The sequence below is a fragment of the Balearica regulorum genome, chromosome 2 (genome assembly GCF_011004875.1).
Source record: "Balearica regulorum gibbericeps isolate bBalReg1 chromosome 2, bBalReg1.pri, whole genome shotgun sequence".
NCBI classification, from domain to species: domain Eukaryota; kingdom Metazoa; phylum Chordata; class Aves; order Gruiformes; family Gruidae; genus Balearica; species Balearica regulorum.
The window spans coordinates 102,937,017-102,962,924 of NC_046185.1; the positions used below are offsets into that span (position 1 = coordinate 102,937,017).

Consider the following 25,908-nt stretch of genomic DNA (forward strand, 5'->3'; position numbering starts at 1 on the left):
GCATCTGTGGTCTTACAGGATACTAACATAGTTTCAGTACACCCCAGCAATTAATGTATAACTTATTAAAGAACAACAATCACTTTATTTAATATGTATTCCTAGCATTTTAAGGAAAAGAAAATGAAAACTGGGTTAATAGAAAACCAGAAAAAAGAAAACATTAAATAATTCAAAATGTCATGTACATATCTAATTTTTTAAAGGATTAAAACTGAGCGCTGAAGGGAACTTCTTAAAAGCAATCCTAGCTACGTACAGAATGATTTATGCTTTCATGTACATCATTCGGTTTCACCAAGGAGTGACACCAAGTAATGAGAATAAAGTGTGAAAGGTCTTTAAATTGCTGAACAACCTGAGAGCAGAACAAATTGGTACATTGTAAACAGCTATTACTTTGCTCACTTCTGAGTTACGCTAGCCATCTGAATTAGATGCAGAAACCTGCAACACGTGTGCAAGTTTACTGCAAGTAAAAGTGCTAACTAGCCAGATAATAGGAGCAAAGAAATGCAGGACTGAGGGGAAAAATTAGATGAGAGCTAATAGTCAACAGATAGCATTACCTTAATCTTTTATCGTCTGTATCAGCTCTGGGAAAGCAATCAGAAGAACTGAAAGAGTACGTTATTTTCCCTGATCTGAGAAAGATTTTCGAAGCTTAGCATCAGACATTGCGTAAGCTGCGAAGAATGATTTTCCACAAAAGGCCCTTTCCCATCTAGAGGAAGGGATTTCTGGAATGTGCTCTGCATGGGGCAACACTGGAATGTCAGTAATTTCCCTCTATACACCCTGGAAGCCTGCTTACACTGCAATGCTTCTCATGGAAATTGTGTATATCATTTTGCTCTAAAACTTACAACCACCACCAGATCCTATTTTGGAGAGCTTATTTTACATTGTAAAAGCATTAAGGGACTGAAACTTACCTATCCAACAGGTCACCTCCTATTCCTGGGATACCACAACAACTCAGACTAGCTGACATACTGGAACTGGCAAACCCCCAACTACAACTTTGGCCTTGGCTCTTATTAGGAGGCTGAGCTGGTGGAGTATAAAGCACATCCTAGTCATAGCACAGGTCTTCAAAACCTAAAGAATCTACGATATTTTCCCTGAAATTGTTTGCCTCAATGGATTTAAAGAACTATCAAAATTAAAAGGTAACAGGGATTGCAAATATTATTGCACATTCCAAACATCAACTTTACTGTGCTCATTTCTTTTATTCTGTAATTTAACTATTAATATTAAATATATTGCATTATTATAGTATTATTACATGTCTGTTAACTAAATATTTAATCAAGAAATAACAGTTGAAACAAATTGGTTGTTTGGGGTTGTTTTGGTTTTTTTTAAATAGCAATTGGAATGAAATGTGAAGGTTACTTGGAGTCAATGTATTTCAATTTTATGGTGTTTCGACGTATTTCAATTTTCTTATAGTGTGTCCTGGTTTCAGCTGAGAGGGTTGATTTTCTTCATAGTAGCTAGTGGGGGGATATGTTTTGGATTTGTGCTGGAGACAGCATTGATAATATAGAGATGTTTTTGTTCTATGGACCTATTGTTGAGCAGTGCTTACACGGGGCCAAGGCCTTTTCTGCTTCTTGCACTGCCCTGCCAGTGGGATGGCTGGGGGTGCACAAGAAGTTGGGAGGAGACACAGACAGGACAGGTGACCCAAACTGACCAAAGGGGTATTCCATACTATATGACGTCATGCTCAGTTTATAAGGAGCTTGGAGGAAGAGAGAGGGGGGGGCGGCGGCGTTCGGAGCAATGGCGTTTGTCTTCCCAAGTAACCGTTAAGCGTGACAGAGCCCTGCTTTCCTGGAGATGGCTGAACACCTGCCTGCCCACGGGAAGTGGTGAATGAATTCCTTGCTTTGCTTCGCTTGTGCGCGCGGCTTTTGCTTTACCTATTAAACTGTCTTTATCTCAACCCATGAGTTTTCTCACTTTAACTTTTCTAATTCTCTTCCCCATCCCAATGCGGGGGAGTGAACGAGCGGCTACGTGGTGCTCAGCTGCCAGCTGGGGTAAAACCATGACATAGTGGAATTTCCTGTGAAGCAGAAATGATCCATTATATCTACCTATGGAGTTTTAAAAACATATCTACACATATCAAATATATCTTGCAAATATTCAGCTTCCTGATACCTGTGAACAGCTCCACTTCTGAGGGTAACTTTTCCTGTAACCATTTCGAGAATATGATCCCAGTGATTCAGTGTTTTCCTGGGAATGAGGAGGCGCACTACAGGGCTAATGAGGTCTCCGTTAGCAATCAGGCTGAAATAAAGTGAAGTAAAATAATTTGGAGGAGCATTTTAAACAAAACTCATCTGAACTTAAGACACCACCACCCCCCGAAATGGCAGTTCACTAACTGAGAATTCTACTTACAAAATAGTGTAGGGCTCCTGTAGGGGTTTTCGAAATCGTGCTGACACAGTGATTCTACTGTGAGTAACTGGCTTGACCTGCAATGACAAAAAGAATTAGCAATCACTCAGTCTTCACAATGGGAAAGAGTTTACCCTGACCACCATCAGAAAGGGGGGCAACGTATCTGCAGTTCCTGTTTTTAAAACATACATTTTATTCCATTCTAACTTCACTTTCTACAGAGCATATATTATTACTGCTGCAGTTTTATATACATGTTGAACAACCACCACAACATAGCATACCACAATGCAGCATGGCACAACATTTCCACTAAGAGCTCAGAATTGTATGGACATCTTTGGTGACTTCTTAGCTGTTGTTCCTAGAGACCCAAAGCAACACTCCCAAATGCTGTTCTTGCTTTCTTAGTCTTTACTGCTCATAACTATGACACAAGCAATGAAACCATCTTCTCTTTCTAACAATAAATGCTATCTCTAGGTCTTTCTGCTATTATGTAATATGTACTTTTGCTCTTGTATGGGTGTTTACATCCAAATCCACCAGTGATTTATAAAGGTTGTTGAATACTATGCTCATTTTAGGGCAATGCCTCACAGGTGAGGGCAACTGCAGATTTTTAGCTCTCAGAGTAAAACACAGGCTATTTAATTCCCAGCTACTTATTCCTTGTACTCTTTTGAACAGACACTGCATTGAGATCAATCAGGTGGCTTAACATTAATGCCATTATATCGAACAGAAAGTTACGCAATACCACCTAGCTAGCATTCCCTACTATAAACACACTTTCAAATGAAAAAAAAAAAGTGATAAACCCAAACCCCAAAACCATTAGAAAGATGTTGTTAATTCTCCATAATTTGCAAATCAAAATAAGGTGTCAAACCCAAAGAAACATTCAAAAGTCACAGTACATGCATTAGCTAGTTGCCTACGTTTCTGAAAAACACTGTAATAGCTAGCATACACAGAGATCTGCTTTCAAGTAGATGTACAAATTTTATTTAAAGTGGCAACATTCTAGTCATTTTGTAAAGTAGTCTAATGATGTGATGTATCGCAGTTTTATCACACTCTGTACTAACTTAACCAATACATCTCATTTAATTCATGGAAAATGGTGTGGGCTCCAGTGCTTTAGGTCTTTACATGGATTTTCACACAAATTCATTTAGTACTGACAGGATTGCTTTCCAGATCTTTCTCTTGTATATAATGAAAAAAAGCAAGAGAGGTGCTCAACCCACCTGATATTTCAAATTAGCAAAAAATTATTATTAAAACAATCAAATCTGACTCCCCATATAACCCAAAGAACCTCACACAGCAAATTCTGCATCAAGCATATAAACTCTGGAGCTAAAATAGCTCTCTTCGGGGAAAAAGCAACCAACAAAACAAAAGCAAAACTGGCATTCCTTGATATACAATCACTTCAAATGAAAAACAGTAACAGGTAAACCTGTTGAACAAAATCTTTTCTCAATGTCTGCTAAAAAAGAACAGTATCTATTCTGAATTCAACTCACTTCAGCTTCTCGCCTTTCTCAAAAGCCCTTGTGAGCAGTGTAGCCCTCCCAATCTTCTGTTTTCTGAGGGACTCAGAGGACATGAAGGCCTACACTGGTCGTGGATGGAGGAAGGCAGAGTTAGCCTTTGCCCAGCAAAGTGACTAAACAGAAGCAATTAGCAGCAGTAGGGGCATAATGATCTGAAGCTCAGTGCAAAAGGATATTTTGGCCAGAGACTTCTACGAGAGGAGAGACAGCAAGAAAGATGCTATTGCCGCATTGTGCCAGCAATGCTTGTGGACCAGGCTAGAAAGCAGGCTCCTGGAATGGCTGAGGACCTTCCCTTCATGCAAGCAAATTTCTAGGCAGCACATTTACTCCTTAAGATCTATGTCCTAGATACATGTTTGTCTTGGTCTCATACAATGAGAAATTTTATAGTAGACTGTATATAAGCTATGCCTTAATGCCTAAGAATGCCTAAGGTAATTGCAATTCACAGACTTGCTGTTAATTCCAGTGTGCTCCGATTCAGGTGGAAGATTCACACGTGCTACTACAGGCTTGGAAAGAGAGTAAGAGGTTGATATCATACAGCTCATTAGGGGAGGCAAAGAAATTTTTGGAGACTGCCAAATAATTTAGGAGCTCAGCCAGTCTTGCAGAAACATTCAAAGCACATTTTTCAGAGTATAACATCATTTACGTCACCAAAATTTGAGATGAAAATTTACTGAGGCTCTAGGAAGAAAAAGAAAATGCACCTTAAACTGCAACATCTGAAAACATTTCTATTGCTGCTGCCAGCCGTTAAGGGTTATTTGCCCAATGTAAGCAATCTAATAGAGAGCTTCAGAATATAGAAAAAATAAGGTAACTTTCTAAAGACTATGCTCCTGAAAACTGAGGCAATACTGATTTACTTCCATAGCATCAGGTCCTAATATTTAGGCTCCAAACACAGATTGCATCCAAAATGGGAACGACTTAACTTAGGCTGCCCTTACACCTCTCTGTGTAGCTTCTAGGTTGCCAGGCCAATCCCCTATAAAGTTTTCAATATATGTAACTAGCAAAGCCTTATATCACTTTTTCTGAAAACGGATTCCTTTCCGTTCCCAATGCTCACTTACGCTGTTGATACCTATACTCTCACACACTCCAAAGAGTCCATCAAACCAAGTTCTCTGATTCAGTCTGCAACACCCAGGTTTCAATAATCCATGCTTTACCGGAACTAGTTAGAAAGCATTTCCTAAGCATAAAGAAGCCCTTTAGGATAGTCCCAGCTGTGCCTAATTATTTAGTTGTTCCTGCAAGCTGATGAAACCATTAATTTTGATGTAGGCTCCTCAGAAGGCCATCATGTTATTGCATGCAGCCCAATCAGTGGGCCCCTGAGAAAACAAGCAACCTGACAGATGTTAAGGGCTCATTTATTATTCAAAGGATTGTATTTCTGCCAATAATAGATACTGTGGCATCAGCTTGCAAGTCTGTTGGGTTACTCTCTCAAAGAGTCATTAAGCCTACTGTGGCCTAAGTCAGCCCGGCTCTTAAACAAGCAAACTGCAGGGGACCAGCATATGGGACCAGCTTGGGCGGAGACTTGCTATTTGTCTTTTCTACCTAAACTAGAACAAAATACAAACTTCCATTGTTTTGCTAAGCGTGTTTAAATAAATGTACCTCCTGTATTAAAAGGTGAAAAAAATGTTAGTGCAATATTACATTTGCTAATATAACACCACAAAAATCAGTGCATGGAAACACTAAGATGACTATAACAGTATTAAAACACCCACAAGTACTTAACACAGCGCACAGACAAGACCTCAGTTTCTGGGAGCCTGGAACAGAGTAGCCCAGACTAAATTAAGCAGATGCTGAACCACAGTGGCACAGAACTCTCTGAAGAGTCTCTCGCCACACCTGACGTGAACAGTGGGGGTGAGCATACTGTATCTTTCCTTGGGGTCCCACATACTCTTAGGCAGATGTTTAGGCTATAATTGTTTGTCTGGAAGAGGAGGGATGACTAAAGTCTTTAGGACTCCTTGCCTCCTAAAGGCACGTTTTGCACCTGATCTGCTTCAGGGGCCAAAAGAAAGATAAACTCTTTATATTCATCCAGGACACAAAGACACTGATGCTGCAAATGAGAGAGAGGAAAAGAGAAAATAAATACATAAATTATAAGAAAATTAAAAACAAACAAACAAACAACAGCAAAAAAAAAAAAAAAAAAAAAAAAAAAGAGAAGTGCCTGCACAGGGGTGCTGCAAATAAGCTGTGTACAACACCTTTAATTTTGAAGCAGGCAAGCAAGCAACTACAATATAGTATAATATAGTACTCCACAATGCACAAGAGAACTCTTGCAGATGCCCAATAAATGTCCTGGCTACGGCATAATATATCAAGCTCTCCAAGTACAGCAGCACAAAAACTTGGCAAAAACTACCCTAGCCTGCTCTTAAGCCACTCTCTTAATAAACAGTTTGGGTAAATCTGTACTGCAGTGATTTTAAAAAAAGAGAAACAAACAAAACACCCTATACACTGTTCTTCTAATTAACCTGACTGTCCTGGGTTTTCTGGGGTTTGGTTTTTTGGGAGGTTTTTTTGGCACAGTCTTCAAGTTACTACCTCATAGAGTTGAGAACAACTTCTGTCTGACCAATGGTAAACTATTTAAGGTTATGAAAAGCAAGCCACATAATTTCAACATACCAAAGTATACTTTAATAACAGAACAAGTGCTCAGCCACTGTAAATCAATCTAGTTCGTCTGAAGAATCTGGAGTTATGCCAAACCACCCCAGTGGAAGACGTGAGCCAGGATTTAATTAAAGAATAAGTGGTTCTGCTCCTATTTTGTTTGTAGGAGGTACCACAGGGTTGCAGTGTCTGGAATAGCCTGACCCCCTCTGGCACTGCAGAGTTACATATTAACAACGATGTGGTCTTGGGTGAAAGTTTGTGCTTACATTAAGAGACCAGCATCACTAGCCCCCTAAACCCTCTGTTTTCTCTTAATTTCACTGGCCACATTCGCAGCTGATGTAAATCAGCACTTTCCCATTTACGTCAGCAATTGTAAGCAGATTTACATTAATCAATGGTCTGGGTCCATTATGATTTTATCTTTAAATTTTGTACAATTTCAGTTTGTTTGAAAAGACCCAATCAATGGCGCCTTCCTTATCCTACTGACAAATGTTGCCAACATTTCATAATTTGTGATGAGATACTCATCTGAGATATTACATGACAACATACAGCAGTAACACAAAACATTTAGAGGAGGAAGGAGAAAGCATTTTATCAGTTGAAACTCAGAGGGAGCTTTAAGTAAACTGGAGGCAATCGATTAAATGAGAATTTGCAAGGCAACAAGAGCTAAACATAGTTGGAAATACACCATGGGATCACAGACACTCAAAACCACCATAATTTTTACCTTCTATTCTACAAAGAATTTGTTATTTCCCACAGTGTCCCTTATACCAACAGCAGCATGGATCTTTCTGGCTTCAGAAAGGAGTTACCACCTGTGAAATAACTTTGCAGAGCACCTTGCAGAGTCTGGGAAAAAACAAGGCAGCTAAACTCAACACAGGTTAGGTTCTGGGAGTGGGGATCAACCTGCAGTGTTTGAGATCTCTCTAAACACTCAGATTTTGGAATACATTCTACAGAGAGTCTCTTAGAGCCCAGCTTTTACCTTCAGCCATAATTCACTGTGGTTGAATTTGTGTTGCTGAATGTCAGCTGTAGCTAAGTGCCTCCTAACATCCCTTTGAAAATACAAAGCCAAGATGCAGATCAGCATCTAACTGAAACATGGTAAAAAACATACACAGCTTCACAGCTGCTTTATAACAACATTCTATACATTTTTTTTCCCTTATACTAAAAAATATGCTAAATATTAACAACATTTAACAAACACATACACAACACTTAGCAAACACATACAACACATTGCACAATCCACTTTAGGTACTTACATCTTCCACTGTTGACTGTTGGGAGAAAAAAAAAAAAGAAAAAAAAAGAAAAAGGAAAAAAGGGAAAAAGGGAAAAAGGGAAAAAGGGAAAAAGGGAAAAAGGGAAAAAGGGAAAAAGGGAAAAAGGGAAAAAGGGAAAAAGGGAAAAAGGGAAAAAGGGAAAAAAAGGAAAAAAAAAAGAAAAAAGATCACCAGCCAAACCATTACCTCAGGTAATCATACTATCATATGCATGCATATGAAAAATAGTTTTTGTAAGAAAACAATTTTGAATTAGCATGTGCCTATGCACATGTGTGTGCATGTATATAATGTGTGTGTATGCATATACTTATACACTAATTTAATATAATTTTCATACAAAAATTTCTATTGTGTATATGTTCAGCTGACCACATGAAAGACTGAAGATCAACTAAAACCATGTTATTCCTTTTTAGAACATTATGGATGGGCTTGCTTGTGTAATGCTTCTAACTCAAAGAAGTTTTACATTGGGAACAGAATGTTACATATATGACATCACAAGGAAATCATCACTTGAGAAAGGCTATTCGTGTAAGGACTCTGAGCAACACACACACGCTGGTTTGAAATAAACAGGTAAAAAAGAACGGTTTTCACTTCTTTCTTCAGAAATATGTTAACTAGTAAAAGGTAAAAACCATAATCCCTAAAATGGAGATGTTGCAAAATAACGTGCATTCGGTTTGGTTGGTGTGAACCTATTTGCTGATCTCCATGCATAAAGTTTTTGCTTCTACGAATGCTACGTTATACTTTTCACTCTTATTATTCAAATATAGACTGGCAAGTGGGAAAGACCCAGTAAACTACCCAACCTCCTGTTGGCTACTCAGGACTTGCAAGAGGCATGTGACACTTCAGAGAATCAATCCTTTCATATCAGAAAACTATGCAGTTCATCAAATAGTATTTTAATTGTTCTCTGAACATACCACACTGCATATTTAGTTTCTAAAAAGGTGACTTTTATGCACTTGAGAGTAGTTTCAAATAGAAACATGCCATTCTTAGCTTTCCTTTTCCCTCCAGCGTATATTAAATAATTAGAGACATGCTAAATACAGAGGTATGGCAGCACTTTCACAGGCTGCCATGAAGACACAGGCTACTTATCCATAGTTAAGAAATGGTATGGCTATCATCTGATTTATTTCCTTTTCTTACCAGAAGTGCCCTCCATCAAAGGGGGCAACTGAACAACTGCAAGATTTACAGGTTTACACGTATTTATAAAACTATCCTGGATGGCAGCAAAACAAGTCAAAACCCATAACCTCCCTGAATGAAGTGCTCTGTGCTGGTTTGATTTATACAGGTTTAAGAGCTGGCGTTTCCTATTGCTGTATTAACATAGTCCTGGGTACTACGAACATCTCACTTATTACTCATGTCACTTTATAATTAACCTTTTGAAGTTTCAAATATTTCAACACAACGTCACATTCCAAATTTATCAGTTCATGCAATGACCCATGGCTTTGCAAGTTTGTTAATCTATGTGCCCAGGAAAATTGAGAACAAATATTTGCATTCCCCTAGGGTAGAACTGGGGTCAAAAGAACCAAAACCCCATTTATACACACCATCACCACCCTGTGATGATGTGTAAAGAAAGGAATGTTCAAGGTTCAGTGATCAAAAGCAAATTAGAACGATAAGGTTTCTAAAGCTATTACAGCATAGGAAACATCTTATCTTACCTATTTCATGGAAATGCAACTTCTTTTATGTGAGCATTGTTATACATTTGATGAAAGATGCAGAGTCAAACTCACTGAGGTGTTTGGTCAGTACAAAACCATTTTAGTTATCCTACGCATTAATTAACCTGGATATCTACATTTCCCTGACTAATTTGCATTGCTAGATGGTACACTGGATAGTACAAAAGAGCCTTGAGCAAGAGACTACTAGCCTTTCTACTGGTATGGATACAAAGCACCACTCAAACTGCTATTAACTGACCGGATTTCCAGGCTTACGTAAATAGGTCACAACACCACGGCAGTACACAAACTTCTCAGCCCACATAAAGCATAGATGAGCCAGAAACAAACTATGCCAGAACAAACAGTCATGTACTGATTCAGGGAGCCTTCTAGGCTGCAAGGCTCATACAAAATTCCCAAAGTATTTATCCAAGGTAAATCACCCTCCTTTCCAGCCACAGTAAGTGAAATGGAGTTCATATCCCCCCTGCATCTGGGGGGTAAGTCTCACTCCATCTAGCTAAGCTCTAGAAGGAAAAATGTTTCACTTGGGATCTGTCATAGTTTTGGCGCATTGGATTAGGGGCCAGGTCTTCAGCTGGGATAAATCAGATATTGGCATGGCCTTATCTACCCAGGCACTTAGCCTGCACAGTGCTCTAAAATAGATCACACCTGTGCTGCTTCTGGATCCCCAAAATAGCTCCTATTTCTTCTCTGAGTTGCATGATGCTATACCCTACACTGCTTACAACACACACAATGGTAGGATCAATAATGTAGATTTTTATTCAAGCAAAATAGACTGTGATGCTCGTTTCTGTAACTGACATAATACTGCCAATTCTGACCATTTTTGCCTGGCACAATTTGTGTATTCCTTAGACTCATTTAAACCAAAAGGAAGTCTCTGGCCTTTGTGGCTGATCAGAAGGGCCTGAGCCTGTGAACAGTGACAGCTGAAGAACAAAAAGCAGCCCCTAAAAAATCTTTTTTTTTTTTTTCTGTCATCATTTTTAATCAAAGGTAAAAGTTGTTAGTGTTTCCAGTAAGTCAATTCAGTATGCAGTAACAAGTTTTTAATGAGACTAACATGACTCATTAAAAGCTTCAGTACTGGCATCTCTTCCCTTCCTCCCAGTCTCCCCACAGACCAGAAAGAGCAGCTACCCTACAGAACAAGGCCGGCATGTTAATCAAGAAAAAGACCAACTTTCAAGTTTCATATCAAACTCAACACAGACCATGAAATCTCCAGTGGCATGAACCAAAACCTCTACAAGTCTTTCTGTTGCTCCAAAATCCACCAAATCCATCTGTTACCTGTTAATTAAAATACTCAGAATTACACAGTTCAGGTATACAGAACTATATAAAGAGAGATTTTATTAATTCACAGGCCCAAATAGAAAAAAGGACATAGCTTATGTTTTGACTGGATATCTGTCAGTTCTCTGATTCCTCCTGGTATTAACATTATGAACTCTCAAGAAGAGTATCTGTTTTGTATGTCTTGTTGTGCTAATTATGTTACCAGGATACTAAATACCAAACAATGACATATAAAATTTAACTATTACAGATGTTGCTCGGGAGAGCAAAGATGTATATCACATTTTTTTTAATCTTTACATTTTGATAGTCTTATTCCCTAAACTACACCTACAGTAAAATTCCTAATTAATCTGACATCAGAAAATGAGAAATTCCTTAGTCTGTGACACCAGCAGTAGAAGAAATCAAACTGGTCAGATATGGAGTAGCAAGAGGGTTTGGTTTTGCATATTGGCACAGGAATATGAAGTGGACCTTTATACACAATTCATTTGCAGACATACAAATATTTTGTGTACAATAATTTTGGGTAGCACCAATTGTGTTTGTTTCTTTCTAATTCTTAGGAAAGAATATCTTGTGAAGATAGATTGTTTTGGTATCAAATGACTGTAATTTGCACATGCTGGAATCATTTCTAACATCTATTCAGGCACTCTGTTACCCTTATAAAACCATCTCCTGTCCAGTGAAAATATCAATGAACCATTTCTAATTGATAGATAAAAGTTAACGTGAATCAAGAGTCCACTCACTGAAACATGACAAGTTTTTTCTTATGATTAGACATGTACATTATTTGTCAGATATGACAAATGCTAGGTTTGAAATAAACAATAATTATAAATACTGGGATTTTTCATGAGAATGTACTTGGAAAAAATATGCAAGTATGTTAGGGACAAAGTATATCCAGCATAAATACACCAAAATAATTTGTGAAATCAAGACAACATTACAAACTTCCAAAATTCAATTTTTACAAATTAATCCAATCATACCACTGCCAACAGAGGAGTGGTGACTCCACTGTCTAGCAATAAAATTGCACTTAAAGGATGCAGAAGAAATAATTACCATAATTTATACTAAAATAATTTACTTTTAAAATATAGAGCAACAGAGGGAAACAGATAAGTGGCAGCTCCTCAAAATACTTTTATAGCAACATCTCAGATGCTTTTTTTAAAAATTCTGATGGTAAGTTCAGATCTACTGAGTCTCAAACATTGCATTTTCCACCTCACATCCCCCTGTCATGGTGCCCACTCATCTCTTCTGTCAGCACTGGACAACTAGGGAACCTTTCCTGGCCCAGGATCTCACCAAGAACGCAGTGGTCAACTGATCTAGGCTGTGATCTGCTGATTAACTAAGTCTGGTCCACAAGACCTTACAGCAGGAGCAGTACTAAGCTAGTGTGCTGCAGATGGAGACCACCAGCAGAAGGCACATTCTGGCAGTCACAGTTTCATTCTGCAGTCACATTTCATCACAGGAACAGACACACCCTGTGAAGTTCCTTAGCGAGCAAATGCGCTCTACTCCATGTAGCACATGTCTGTGTCATCCAGCCTGTGACCAACATGAGGATAGACAGGCACTGGATCAGAAAAATAAATTTAAAAGTTTCAAAATGTTCAAACACTCATTCAAATCCTGGTCATTATCAAGTGTTTTCACTACAGAGAGATGTTCTGGGATTGCATGCAGATAGAAATGTTCAGGTCATACATGTATGAAAGCTTTGAGGAATCTTTACTAATCCTCTGAAGAATCATTAGTAAAAATATTGATTATTCCATTCTAGAAATACTCCTCCAAGTATGACCACACCTAGATCACCTGATAAAAGAAGAAGCTGCAATTGAAATAGAGTTATGGAACAATAAAATACATTTATGCAAAACAGTGAAAAACATGTGACGAATCACTGGAAAAATGTGATGAGGACATAACTACTACATATGAGGCAACAGAACTGCAGAAGGGTACCCAGGCTCAAGATGGAAGGAACATGGAGCTGGAAAGGTAGGACAAGACCTGGTAGGCAGAGAGTCCCTAGCACATTCCTCTCACCAGGGACCCTGACACGCATCACTGAATCTGACAGTCCAACAGCCAGTCACAGCCACTTGTAATGCCAAATGACAGCACTGCAGAATGAACCCACCACTCAAAGAAATTGTGTAAAGTGGCCTTTCCTCAACCAGCTATACACTTGCCCCAACCAGCTCTTACAATATCCATTTTCATACCTACTGCTCTACAGCTGTTCCCAGTCGATGGGTGATAATGTTATGAACGCACCGTAAGTAGGCAAGTGTCATAAAATGTGGACCAGGATGTTTTTATTGCTTAAACATCATAAAAAACAGCGGTGAATCTAAGCAAAGCAGTCTACACCATCCTTATCTCTCTATAGTATAGAGCTAACTCTTGATACGCCTTACATAGAGTAAGAGATATATATATAAGTAGAGTTTCTTTAAAAACTTTATAAATGCTTTTCTAGAATATAAGTCTGTAAAAAAATTCAAGTGGAACACAAATGACAACGAATCTTGAGCTGCACAAAAAATACTTGTGTCAGAGCTTGCCACACAATCACCTTGTCCTAGAAACCCAGGAGAAAAAGTGAAGTACAGACAGAAAACCTCAATGTTTTTACTACCTAAAAAAATCTGTCTGCTATCAACCAAGGGCAAATCTATCTATATGGCCAGTAAAGCAGCTTACTGCAGGTCTACCATGAACTTCTGATAATAGATGCTGTTTCATACAGACACTACAACCTTCCTTTTTTCTTTCGGTTGCAAGAGACTGGTTCTTCAATATCAAAATATGTCTGCTTTTCTTAGATGCCTGGCTTTTACAATAACACATTGCACAGTCTGTATACTTGAGTGTGTTTAAAAAATTGTTGGTCATAAGAAGTCAAAGAAGAAAGGAGGTTTCAGCTGAACACATTATTGTGGAACAAAGAATTTTAAACAAATAGTTGCCCACAGGATTTGCAAACACAAAATCTAAATTCTTCAGCAGATTACCCATCCCCAATAAGTAAAATTCATCTGTTTGAGTGCACAGGGAGAGATCATCTAGATCAGCGAGAGTGCCTAGAGAAATATATATGTCCATACTTTACACATTATAATTGGAAAATAACATTCATTACCTTTTACAAACAATTACGCTTATAATAAACAAATGGTAACTCTGTTGGTCCATACTTCCTCAAGAGATTAATTGTTAGATTCCTCAAGCACATCATTTAAAATGTATTTGTACTTGCAGATCACCTTCAGTACAAAAGGCATCTGTCTTGCAAAACAAGAAGCTCAGTTGCCAAAAGAAGTGACGGATGGAAACATACCTGAGGAATAGTTTGTATCAAAGCTTCAGCTTCAGTCAGGATGAAATCTTGTTACTACTTTTCCTACCAGTAACATAACCGTAAAAAATTTTGAGACATATAATGAGGATTTAAAACAGCCAAGAACCTGGCTGCCATTTGCTGAGACTGACACAAAATTTTCCCATGTTTCTCGGACACGTGTCTTCTTTCACCCTTACTGTGGTCATTGGTTGAAAGAGGGAGAAGGTAGAAATCTGAACTTAGTCTCTACCATCACTCTCTCCCCAAAAAGTCTAAACTAGGATGGGATGTGACAATTCTGGGGGATTAGCTTGTTGCAGAGGCCATCAAATGGGAATTGAAAAATCAGACTTTTCCTAGGAAACTTGCTCCAGTCTTCCATGCAGAACAATTACCACAATGCTACAGTGCAAGAAACACGTCATCGCTTACCTGCCAAGATAAACAGCAAAACAGAAGGGAAAGAGTATTGCCATATCAGTAAAATGCTTGAGCCAGATACAAATTTGTTCATACAGGCTGCCCCTCTCTCTCTCTCACCACCACTGCTGCTCACTGCCTTTAGCTCTGATTTGATCTTTTCTTTCTCCCCCTTCATAACCCACAGCTCATGCTTCTGACCATCATATTCACTACTAGTCAAGTGAGTTTGTGGCACTGTGAAAACCAGCTGAGTGGCACACTGATCTGGTGGTACAGCAGCATGGGAACTAAGGGGCTTTTCCTAAACTGCTGCGCTGCTCCTATTGCTAAGGAGAGCAAAGTACAAACAGGCAAGGAAGTGCCCAATGAACATAACAATGGATGAAGAGACAGAGATGTGGCTTTCAGATCCCACCAGATCTAACAGCATGCAGCAGGGGATAACTTGTGAGGATATGCTTGATAATTGTTCAAATGTTACTGCATGAAGATTATCTCAGAAACCAGGGAACTGAAATCAGGTGTTAATGTGAAACTAAACAAATAGCAGACTGATGGTCTGAAGTGAAAAGGATCTTGCAGGTCTTTCTCATTCTAAACTCCTTCCTTTCTTTCTTCTGCATAGTTATCAATTTTCTCTTGAACTATTCCCTTCATCACATGCATATGTCCGACAGTCTGAGGAAGATTTGCAAAAGCAAAAATGGTATCAAGGCATCTAACTATCTTTGAAATCCAGTAACTGTTAAAGTACCACAACTACCATTGGTACTTTTGCAAAACCAACGGCATCCCACCTCCTTCCTGGCCCTGGGCATGGCTCAAGTCTACTGAAGTCAATGATCACTGAACTACAGACATCACTTGAAGTGACAATACTGGAACTCCTGCTACTTAGAAACATTTAATAAATGTTCGATATCATTTTCATGCACTTTGTTTCTATCATAAATTATATCATCCTGCAGTAAGATATCAGAGCGGCTCTCCCTCATTCATCATCCTATACTGACACTGGTCTACAAAACTTTACCCAGAAGAACAGGGCTATAAGTTGAAGTCCACGTCTGAGGTAGATTGGTCAATAAAAATACCTAGTTTCCATCAGCTGAGCATTTGGTCCATTTATTTCAGTTGCTTGGAGGCCTTGGATTGGTAAACTAGATTTTAAGAAACTAGACACTGGATTAAAGAAATCTATCATTGATATCAGAAATACTAACTGATAATGAGATGATTTCATTGAAGACCACCTTGAAACCTGATTTATATCAGTAGTAGAATGACTAAGGGCTTTTAAAATAATTTTTTTTAAAAGACCCAACTCTGATTGATAGATGGGACTCACAGACCAAGACTATAGTTATTTTGCAAGATTTTAAGAGCATTGTTATTACTGTCATGTTTCAACTATCTTTAAAACAATGCTTATTTTTAAAAGAAAAGCCCTTGAAATTAAACTGCTGTATGCAATCGATACACTAGAAAAAGTAGAAATAGAAGCTTTCTTGCATTGGTCTGCTTATGTGCTTTTGGATGCTGACACTACTGATGGGGGACATGTAATACGCTCTTTCTACCTCATTCACCTTTCACAGAAGACAGCCTGTGGTGAAATCAGCTACTGATACTATAATAAGGTACTTGGTGGTATAGACCCTCATCTATAAACCTAGCTGTTTAGACAGAAAAAAATGTGTCCTCCCAAACTATCCCAACCCATCTTACACACAATCACATCTATTTGCATGTTCCACTTCTCACATTAAAAAGATGGATAGTGCTTAATGAATTACACATTACATAATGGGTTCATTGCTGTGTTGTAGCAACACACCTACTTTAAGAGCTTCTTGAGGAAACCTTCCCCACAGCTCCTCTTGTTTAATTCTAGTTTGCCACACATTTTCTAGTTTTATGTAAATTTAAAGTAATTGAGATGCTGCCTTCAAAGGATAACATTAAAGTACTCCCAAAAGCAGATGTCAAACATTTGGCAGTTTAACTTAAAAGAAAACCTACAGCTGCATACAAATACACAGTGTACAGCTGCTGCATAAGATCTTCCTTTTGCCTCCCTCCTCACTAACCAGAATCGGAAGTAGATTTTTGTAATTGTTTTACTGGAGAAAAACCTGCACCAAGAAACACTCATCAGGGAGGAAATGCCAAATTAAGTGGGCTTCATACAAGTAGAATTGGTATCCTTTTATCTAAGCATGATGATATCATCCTTAATCACTGAACATGAATTTCTCATACTGTTTCTGTGCTAGCTTTTTAAAGTTTTCAGATCCTTGATATATGGCACTATGCAGGTACAGAAAAACTGTTATCACCACCAGGTCAATGTGCTTCCAAAACTTGGTCTAGGGCAAGCCAGCTCTAATAGCTCCAAGACCATCTCCTTCTGCAAGCCCTGACAAATTATATTGTGTTCTAAAAACATTTGGGCAGAGAAGAAGCGAAGGAAGGGGAAGGAAAAGGGGGGGGGGGGAGGGGAAGAGTTGGAGCTGATGAAGGAGAGCAGGTTAATACTTCAGCACCAGCACAAAGAGAGCAGCAATTGCCCTGACAAAGATCAGTCTGAAAACACACCCTAATGTTAGCCTGGAGTTGTCCATGAGGCCACCAGTGAGCTTTTTATTCAACACCTAGCACATGGGTCCTTGATCTGCAAGGAGCTTGCAAAGCTGCAGTGAGCCAAATAATCAACCAAATAATTTTATTAATTTATTTTCTCCTGCCCCCACCCCAGCCCACCAGAACACTAGAAATTCAGACCTGACCCACAAATTTCTCTGTACATGCATAACTCCATGGTAATCTTCATACTGAAGTCATTGAGACGATTCACAAATTACACCTTGTTGTGCTTGCAGGACTGAGCCATAAATTTGTTTCTTTAGCAATGTTGCTATTCACACATACAATGATTTTTTTCTTCTTCTAATGAAACAAACAGGGAGGGTTTTACTTCTGAAACACAATCTAAAACAATGCCTTAGGAAAGTAAAACACCTTTGTAGGCTAGCATCAGAGACTGCTACAGGGCTTCATGGAAAAACATGATTTTTTTGTTTGCTGATGCAAATCCCGCAGAATCGAAGAGAACAAAACTGTAGGCATACTGCTGCCCTCCTGGTCCTAAATGCATCTAGGTTCTTGACTTCTAAGTGAATGCCTGAAAAAAAAGTAAAACCAGAACTTGCTTCCTCACATTAACATAAATATATTTAGGCATTAAAACTTCTGTTACTAGCCCCCTGAAAGTTCATTCCTAGGACTAAATGATTAGGGCATGAAAACAATTGTGTTATTCATAAGCCCAGATAAAAATCTGTAGACTATTACTAGGTTTCATCTCATTTTTATGACTCCTCTCCCCAAATAAATCAATTACATAAAGTTAAACTCAGAGTGTGGAGTTAAGCTCTCCACAGAGACCATGGAGATTGCAAACATAAGTCAAATAGGAAGAAAGATGAGATAATTGACGGGTTTTGCTGATTTACTTCAAAGCCCTGAGAAATGGCTGAAAGTATTAAGATAATATACAATAACCACTGATTCCAGGAGTAATGGAAGCCTCTCTTACCGAACATGCAACTCTAAGTAAAAACCCCACAACTTCTACAACTACTTCTCCAACTGCACAGAATTTCTATTATACTGAGAATCGTCTACGAATTTGAAGCAAAATCATCAGCCTTAAAGCTAGCCTTAAAGTAGCAAGCCTGTCGTTGTCCTGATAACTGCCAGTATTGGAGATTTGGTTAAGAGTTGTCCATGAAGATGGCTACCTTCTCAGCAAAGGGCATATGGAATTAGTCATATTGCACACTATTAATGTGAGTCACATATAGTAGTGAATGCAAACCACTGCATTTTCAGAGGTAATTGGAAGCAATTTCCTCAAGTTCTCTCTTTCTCATCCTGGATATGTAAGAATAATTTTCTTTTTCACCTAGATACTATTTTAGCATAAAATATGGTGCTATCCATGCATTCAGGTGTTCAGAAAAAGTGGCAAAGACTGGTCATCCATCCAAAGGTGAGGTTTTTGATTCAGACCTATGTTATATGTGTTGAAGGTTGAGGTTAGTACAATACTGCTGCTGTACAAACATTTTATCTCCCCCCAAAATAATGTCTTACTTAGATCACTATTAAAAGTGAGATAAATTACTTGATTCTCTGTCTGTGCACCCTGCAAGGAGCTAGTTTCGGCAAGATTCACAAAACTTGATCAGAGGAAACCCAGGACTGGAATAAGGTCAAAAATAGAATTTATGAATAAAAGACATGGAAAAGCTTAGATAGTACATATGTGAAGGTGTGTTGCTCAGTTTTATATACACATCAGCATAGAGAATAACCCTGCTGCCTCATCAGTGTTTAATTAATTTTTCTTATTTTTTTAAATTGTTCTCTTCCCTTTGTAAAAAAGATCCACACAACAAGGAGATGCGAATGGCTACACAAAACCAACAAAACTATTTCCACAATGTTCTGGTTGATTGCATAAATAAACAAACTGGGCAAAAATCTAACTGAGAGTAAATTTATATGGTACTTGTAGCAGCATATCAAATCTCTGACTTCAATTTGATCTTCCTGTTGATTGTGCCCATTTGAATGAAAATTAAAAAAAACAGGTTACAAAGTTATGATCAAATGCAGCCTCTGAATAAGAAGTATCCAAGTATCACAGCAAGCGTCATTATGACACTAAGTCCTTTTGCAGGTCTTCAGGTACAAGGTGTCCCACAGTCTGGAAGCACCTGCTGCACAAACCATTAAATTGCTGAAAATGTGGCATGAGATCACAAGGCAAAAGAAATGGAAGAAATTGTGAGCTGATGCTTCTTGTCAGGCGGAAGCTGTAATTCAAATATTTGCTGGGAATCATTGCTATCTCCATACAGAATAGAACAGTATAAATAATGCAGAGTCACACATCTCACAAAAATCCTCATACTGTTTTTTGAAGCCTGCAGTTATCTCCTCAGGCTATAATGTAGCACTATTCAAGAGAAACAGGTGAGTTTGGAGAATTATGGACTAGAACCAGCTAGACATTTACAACTGACAGTGGCACTGACTGGGAGAAACATTTCAACTAAGTGTGATTTTTTCAAACAAAAATGTCCCTTCTTCAGAGAAAATACCAAGTTTTGAAGAAAATTTGTTGGTCTAAAATACCCTAAACTCTCATTCCCACTACCTTTTTCTGCACACACACACACAAAAAAAAAAAAAAAAAAAAAAAAAAAGAATGTCCCTTAGGTTTATAACCAGATCCAATGATGGCACCATGAGATTTTCTTTACTGGAAGTTTTTAGCTGGATGCAGCAATGCAGAAAGCTGAGCGAAAGGCAATCAGTGCATCATGCTCAGAGCAGTAAGAGTAATAATCACCTTAAAAATATGTTCAAAATTCTAGATATTTGTATTATTATTAAACATAACAAATGCAGGCATGTCACTAATCTTAACTGCATGTTTACTTCTTAAATATTTCAGACATCCTACCTCGTTATTGACTTCTGCAGGTTTTTTCTTTGTTTCACCAATGTCCAAATAGCTGTGGAAGGAAAACAGTATTGATTATTTAGAGAAGTATCTAACTTACACAAGAGAAATATTTCTACATTTTTTCCATACATGAAGTTTTTAAAATTTATCATACCTCAAAATAACATTAAAAAGTAACTAATTCAAGATTTTATTGAAGGAGTGTTAATATAAATCTGCAAGCTAGCCCCCTGGGCTATTACAAAAGGTGGAGGAGAACGAACTATCTACCTTCAAGTCACTGGTGATCAGAACAGACCATCAGTAACCAGAAAGAAGCTCACATACTACTGTGAGGTAGATCACTAAATCTCAGCACATTATCAACTTACCAGAGTTTTCAATCATCATCTTGTCTCTTAGTTTCTCACAGTAAGTCTCTAATAAATTTAAAGCCTTCCTCCATACCCAAGTTTAAACCAGGGCACCAACTAAAGTTTAAAAGGATCTACACCACTTGTGTTTCAACAGGACATGGACACATCTGAACACTGTATATCCTGTTTTCTCATGGTTGTAATGAACCAATAACATTTTCACAATTATTTTATGAATAGACAAAATACAAGCCTCAACTGGACAAGAAAACAAAATACATCTATTTAAACAATACTGCACTCCATCACAGTGTGTATTCCCACAAAAACACTGCATTAATACGAAAGCGTTAGTTAAAAGACACAATGATGGATTAGCCGTGTGTTGCCTTTCCAAAGAAAGGGTTTAAATAAGCATGAGTAGCCCGTAGACTGGCAAACAGGCAACTATCCAGGTACCCAGACTACACTAACTCCTCTCCCTTGTCAGCACTCTGAGAGCGGCTTTTCTCATGAGTGCAGCTCTCAGTAGCTGCTGGCACTGCAAAATACTTCTAGTTCTCAGTGTTGTAGAAGGAGATGCCTTTGTGGGCAGTTATAACTCAGTAGAACAGCACCTTTCAGCACCTTCTGCCAAGAGCTAAACATGAGAACAAGAATGGCTGGGATATCTATTCTACACTGGGAGCATCTAATCCAACACTAGGTGATCAGCATTTGTTATGGGTTCTCCCTAGTCCCACTTTCAGTGGGAAATCACAGGTGTTTTGCCAGGCTTTTAAGACTAGAAGACCCTACCTGAGAAAGGCAGGTATACCTGACGGCAAACATCAGTGCAGGCTCACCAAAAGACCTCAGAACCCACAGTACATCTGCAGCCTTCCAGTAATGTCATGCTGTTAACATGTAATGTTAACGACTGGGATAAGGTTTGTTTGCCAGAGGAAACTTTTCTGCCTGCCAAAAGTTCAGAATTCATGAGACCTGAATGAAGGGGAAAAAAAAAAGAAAGAAAAAAAAGAGAGAGAGAAAGAAATCATTCATTCTTTGAAGGAATGGTCATGATTTATCAAAGTACCACAGAATGGTCACAAGGATTTCAAGACTTAAGTATGTGGGGACAGTAAGACAGCAATGCTTCCAGGCAATGCTTGAAAGTGTGCGCCGATGCTTTGGAAAAAGGCAAATTTAGCAATGTAGGAAAACAATGTGTCCAAGACTCATGTTTAAAAACAAACTGTTTCAAGCTTCTCCATGTAAGAAGGAATGAGTTCTCTTAAGACAAAAAAAAAAAAGAAAGTCTTCTTAAAGAAGCCTAGAAGACTGAAAAGAAATAAATCTCAGACAAAATAGTTCCAATAGCCTATAACCTGCTGACTGTGGTTCTTGTTTTTTGGGCATCTGTGAATTACCTCAAGGAGAACTGAGAAAAGTGACAAAGAAAAGCAAATATATAGACAAAGGCTTAAATTCACTATGCAGAGGTCTGGGCGTTCAGTTGTCAGATTTCAGGGATCTACAAATCTGAGGTCCAAAGTATTTTCTTGGGATAAAGGCACCCAAAAAAATTCCCAGACCAAAAACTTTACAAAAGTATTTCCACTTGCTAAGAAAGCAGAAATACTTCCACTCAATGACTATCCAAGCCAGTGATGAAACTACAGTGTGGTTTAAAGAGACACTGCTGGAGAAAGGACAATGATCTGCCATTAATTAATGAGCACAGATACAAGTGAATGAGCAAAGGAAGGAGGAGGGTAGAGCAGCATGCTAAAGAAAAGGCTAAAAATCAAAACCAGCTCCAGCGTAGACAGTTTTCTTTCAAGGAAGAACTCCACATGGATGCCGGCCTGAAGGTGCATTCTCACTCACAACTGCAACAACTAAAACATACCAACACACCTCACCACATATACACCAAAAAAGTTTGTATTCACTTAGCACACCTGTAAATGACAAAACAATCTGGGAAACAATATATTTTATGGAAATTCCTAACATTGGCTACTGATTCTTCCTTTAAAGCAAAGTTGCACAGATTTTCCTAAAAGTAGAATTTTTAAATGCTGATTACCTTATTTTTATTTAAAAAATGAAACATATTAACAGTTTATATTGACTATATATCCTCAGAAGTATCTATCTCAACATGTTAAGATTCAGGGCTTGGAATGACAGAGATTCACATGCTGAAGGTGAGTGTGGTTTACTCTAGAATTCACTGCAGACAGGGAAGAAAAAGATTCAGTTCTCAGAATAAGGCATCTGAAAAGAAACAAATGCACTGCTTGAAGTGGAGCAATGACACTTTCAGCTTCTGCTTCTCCTTGGATACCCTCTCCTTTCCATCACACTCCCACACATCAGTGCCACAAGCCTCCATTTCAAAGTTCAGCCCTGCATAGTCTATCACAGCAATGAACGTGTCCAACAAGCATTACTGCAAAAAAATTGTTAAAAGTGTACAAACTTCTTGCTGCTATCAGACCAGACTCAGATCCTTTAGGGCAGATGCTTTGGTCTCCCACAGCTGCAGCTGCTTTATCTTTGCCTGTGACACATACACAAACATATGCTCTTTTATTTAATTCCTTCAATTCCTTTCAGAAAACTGTCCCTTTCAACTAACCTCATCTCCTCTAACTTTTCTGTCTAAAATATCTCCCTAATTATCATTCTATCTACAATCCAGTTAAGAACAAGATCAACATTAAGCCCTTCAGCCTGTCTTAATGCTTGTAAAAGCACTGCCAACATTTACTATATATATAAATACTAATAGTGAAGAACTCCAACTCTGAATGCAGAAATGGAAAGATTTCAAGTCATCCCATTTATCCTCCCTATGGCACAGGACTGCGGCATATTATCAAGGAATATATCAAATAGCCTGCTTTTACCAAGTCCTTTAAGTTATCTTTTCTTAGAGTAGTCTCTTCATTGACCTTAAATACTTTGGTATCTTGTCGCATGCTGCAACCATAAAAGTCTGAAAAGCTCTTGCTCTAAAATTGTAATCATAAAAAATGAAATGATAAAAAGAAATGCTTTTTCCCACCCAAAATAAATCCAGAGAGCCCAATTCTCCACACAGTGCATGCTAATGCCAAACACTGACTGACTTTTAGCCTGTCTGTCGAACATAAAACACATTTAGGGAGGTGAAACACGATGTGCTGACAACTAACAACTTTAAGCCATCCACAGAATCACAGGATTTAATACAAAAAAGATACAGTAGATCTTTATTGAGAGTTGAGCACTGCATTTGCCATGGAAGAGAATACAGAGGGAAAGGGGCTTATATTTAGCCTGTCATACATCTTTCTCTCTAGTTTTGCCACTGAAACGCAAGAAACTTCAATAAATCTTCAGAAGCAGACAGTGACAAAAGCGATAACAGTGCTGATAGAGATCCTGTTCATTACACAGAGAGTTTTGTCCTGAAACATAACGAGCTTTGCTGAAAAATATGGTGTCCTCAACTCTACAAAACCAAGATGAGTGAGGTCCTGTAAAGCTGGTAGTTTAGCATATAAATTTCCAGTCACCTTCAGAAACGGATTGTTCATTTTGAGATTTCTTTTTAATTCAACTGTAGGAAAAACGCTCACAAAGACTGAACAAAACATGTAATTGGGAAATTGAGACCATGAAATTCACTGCCAGAACTAAGAACCATTACTGATCACATGCATACCCACTCTGGAAACACACCTAAAAGCCCAGATCTCCTCCACAATATTCTCCCAGTCACTCACTAGAAAACAGAGCAACTGTCAGCTTAATTCTTGGTGTCTGCGCAGGGAAAAGAAAGCAAACAGTCATCTTTTAAATAAGAGGAGGGATTCAGCTATTCTGGTCAAAAAAAGGCTATATACCTACCCAAAATTTACAGATCTGATGGAGAGGTGGATAGCTGGGTAAAATATTTTAGTCTTTTTAAAAATAAGAAAGGTGTTGGGAATTAAATTCCCAGGCTCATCAACTTCATGGCAGGACTGTCAACACTCAACCTTTCTACAGCTTTCTGTTACCACAGAGCATGAATACTGACGCTTGCCTCTCAGTTAAGCACGCACATCACAAGTGCCATCTGTGCCATCCTCGCATGTCCTTTGCGTTAAAGGGTTCCTTCTCCTTTTCTACTGTCATGTCAACGAAATGGCACTATGTGACTGTAACTGCAGCCTTTCTGTGGCTTGCCTCTAAAGCTCTTTTACAGTTTTATCTGTTACAAGTACCTTTCTTTTTGCCTTGGGTAACAGCCTTTCAGTCATCTTTGTGCAATGCCTAATAAAACAGGTGAGGTGGGGGGGTCCTCTGAAGTATTGCCATAGTGCCAAACCTCAAATGCTGATATTCAAGTTCCATATAAATCTTATGTTACTTTTTAGCCACTCACTTGAGTTTCTTGAAGGCTTCCTTGCCACCAGCCACATACTGCTCTCCACTCTGAAGCTCCTCCAGCTGCCGGACACGATGCCCACCCCGGGGGGTATAGATGTTACGCACAGCTCCAAAGGGTGCCTTCACCCCTCCTGTCACCTCTTTCAGGAAGACCTCAAAGTTGGACACTTTCTTCTCGTTGATAACAATGCGGCGCCCCGGGAAGAAAGGGTCCCCGTTGCGATACACCAGCACGCTCTTCACCATCGGCTGCGAGAGCCACGACCCCTTCGTGCCAGGACTAGTCATGCTCGGCGGCTTTGGACCTCCTGTGCAGCCCAAGCTACCCCCGACACGCTGCCCGTGCCTGTTTACTCAGGAGAGCGTTCCTGCCTGAGCACCCCTCTCGTCTCTGCCCTCACAACTCCCTGCCAGGGGTGGGTGAAGCGTCCACACCCACGCCGGGGCCTGGGCACCAGGGCCCACCTCCAGGGAGGCAGAGGAGGGATCCCGGCGCCGCGGGGAGGGATTACAGGCTCCCCGGGGCTCGTGGCACAGCTCTGCTCAGCATTTCAAGAGCGGCTCTTCCTAGGCAACCACCTCATGTTGCTGCCTGGGGGGGGGGGGGGGGGGGGGGGGGGGCGGTTAACGCGGATTACACTAACCCAGGCGAAGAAAAACATTGCATGGAAGTAGATCCGACACAAGAAGAAATGGGACTGCAGAGAACCCGTGACCTTCTACGGTCTTTATCCTCCGGCTTTGCCATCACGGAAAGCGGCTTGCCGCTACCA

The 25,908-nt window shown here is 39.1% G+C and overlaps 1 protein-coding gene across 4 annotated transcripts in view; it reads right to left on the reverse strand.

Moving 5' to 3' along the window:
* Positions 1–25,759, reverse strand: part of DCDC2 (doublecortin domain containing 2) — a 72,529-nt gene extending 46,770 nt beyond the window's left edge. For 2 of the 4 annotated variants that reach the window (XM_075745175.1, XM_075745173.1), the window contains exons 1-5: positions 25,131–25,684; positions 20,367–20,418; positions 7,958–7,972; positions 2,425–2,501; positions 2,179–2,310 (exon numbers count right to left, since the gene is read on the reverse strand). In XM_075745175.1, the coding sequence (XP_075601290.1) occupies positions 2,179–2,310; positions 2,425–2,501; positions 7,958–7,972; positions 20,367–20,418; positions 25,131–25,423 (569 nt within the window). In that variant the 5' untranslated portion in view covers positions 25,424–25,684. Of the gene's footprint in view, positions 1–2,178; positions 2,311–2,424; positions 2,502–7,957; positions 7,973–20,366; positions 20,419–25,130 lie in introns of all 4 variants that reach the window. The other 2 variants (XM_075745176.1, XM_075745174.1) reach the window with 1 other exon arrangement.
* Between the last annotated feature and the right edge of the window lie 149 nt (positions 25,760–25,908).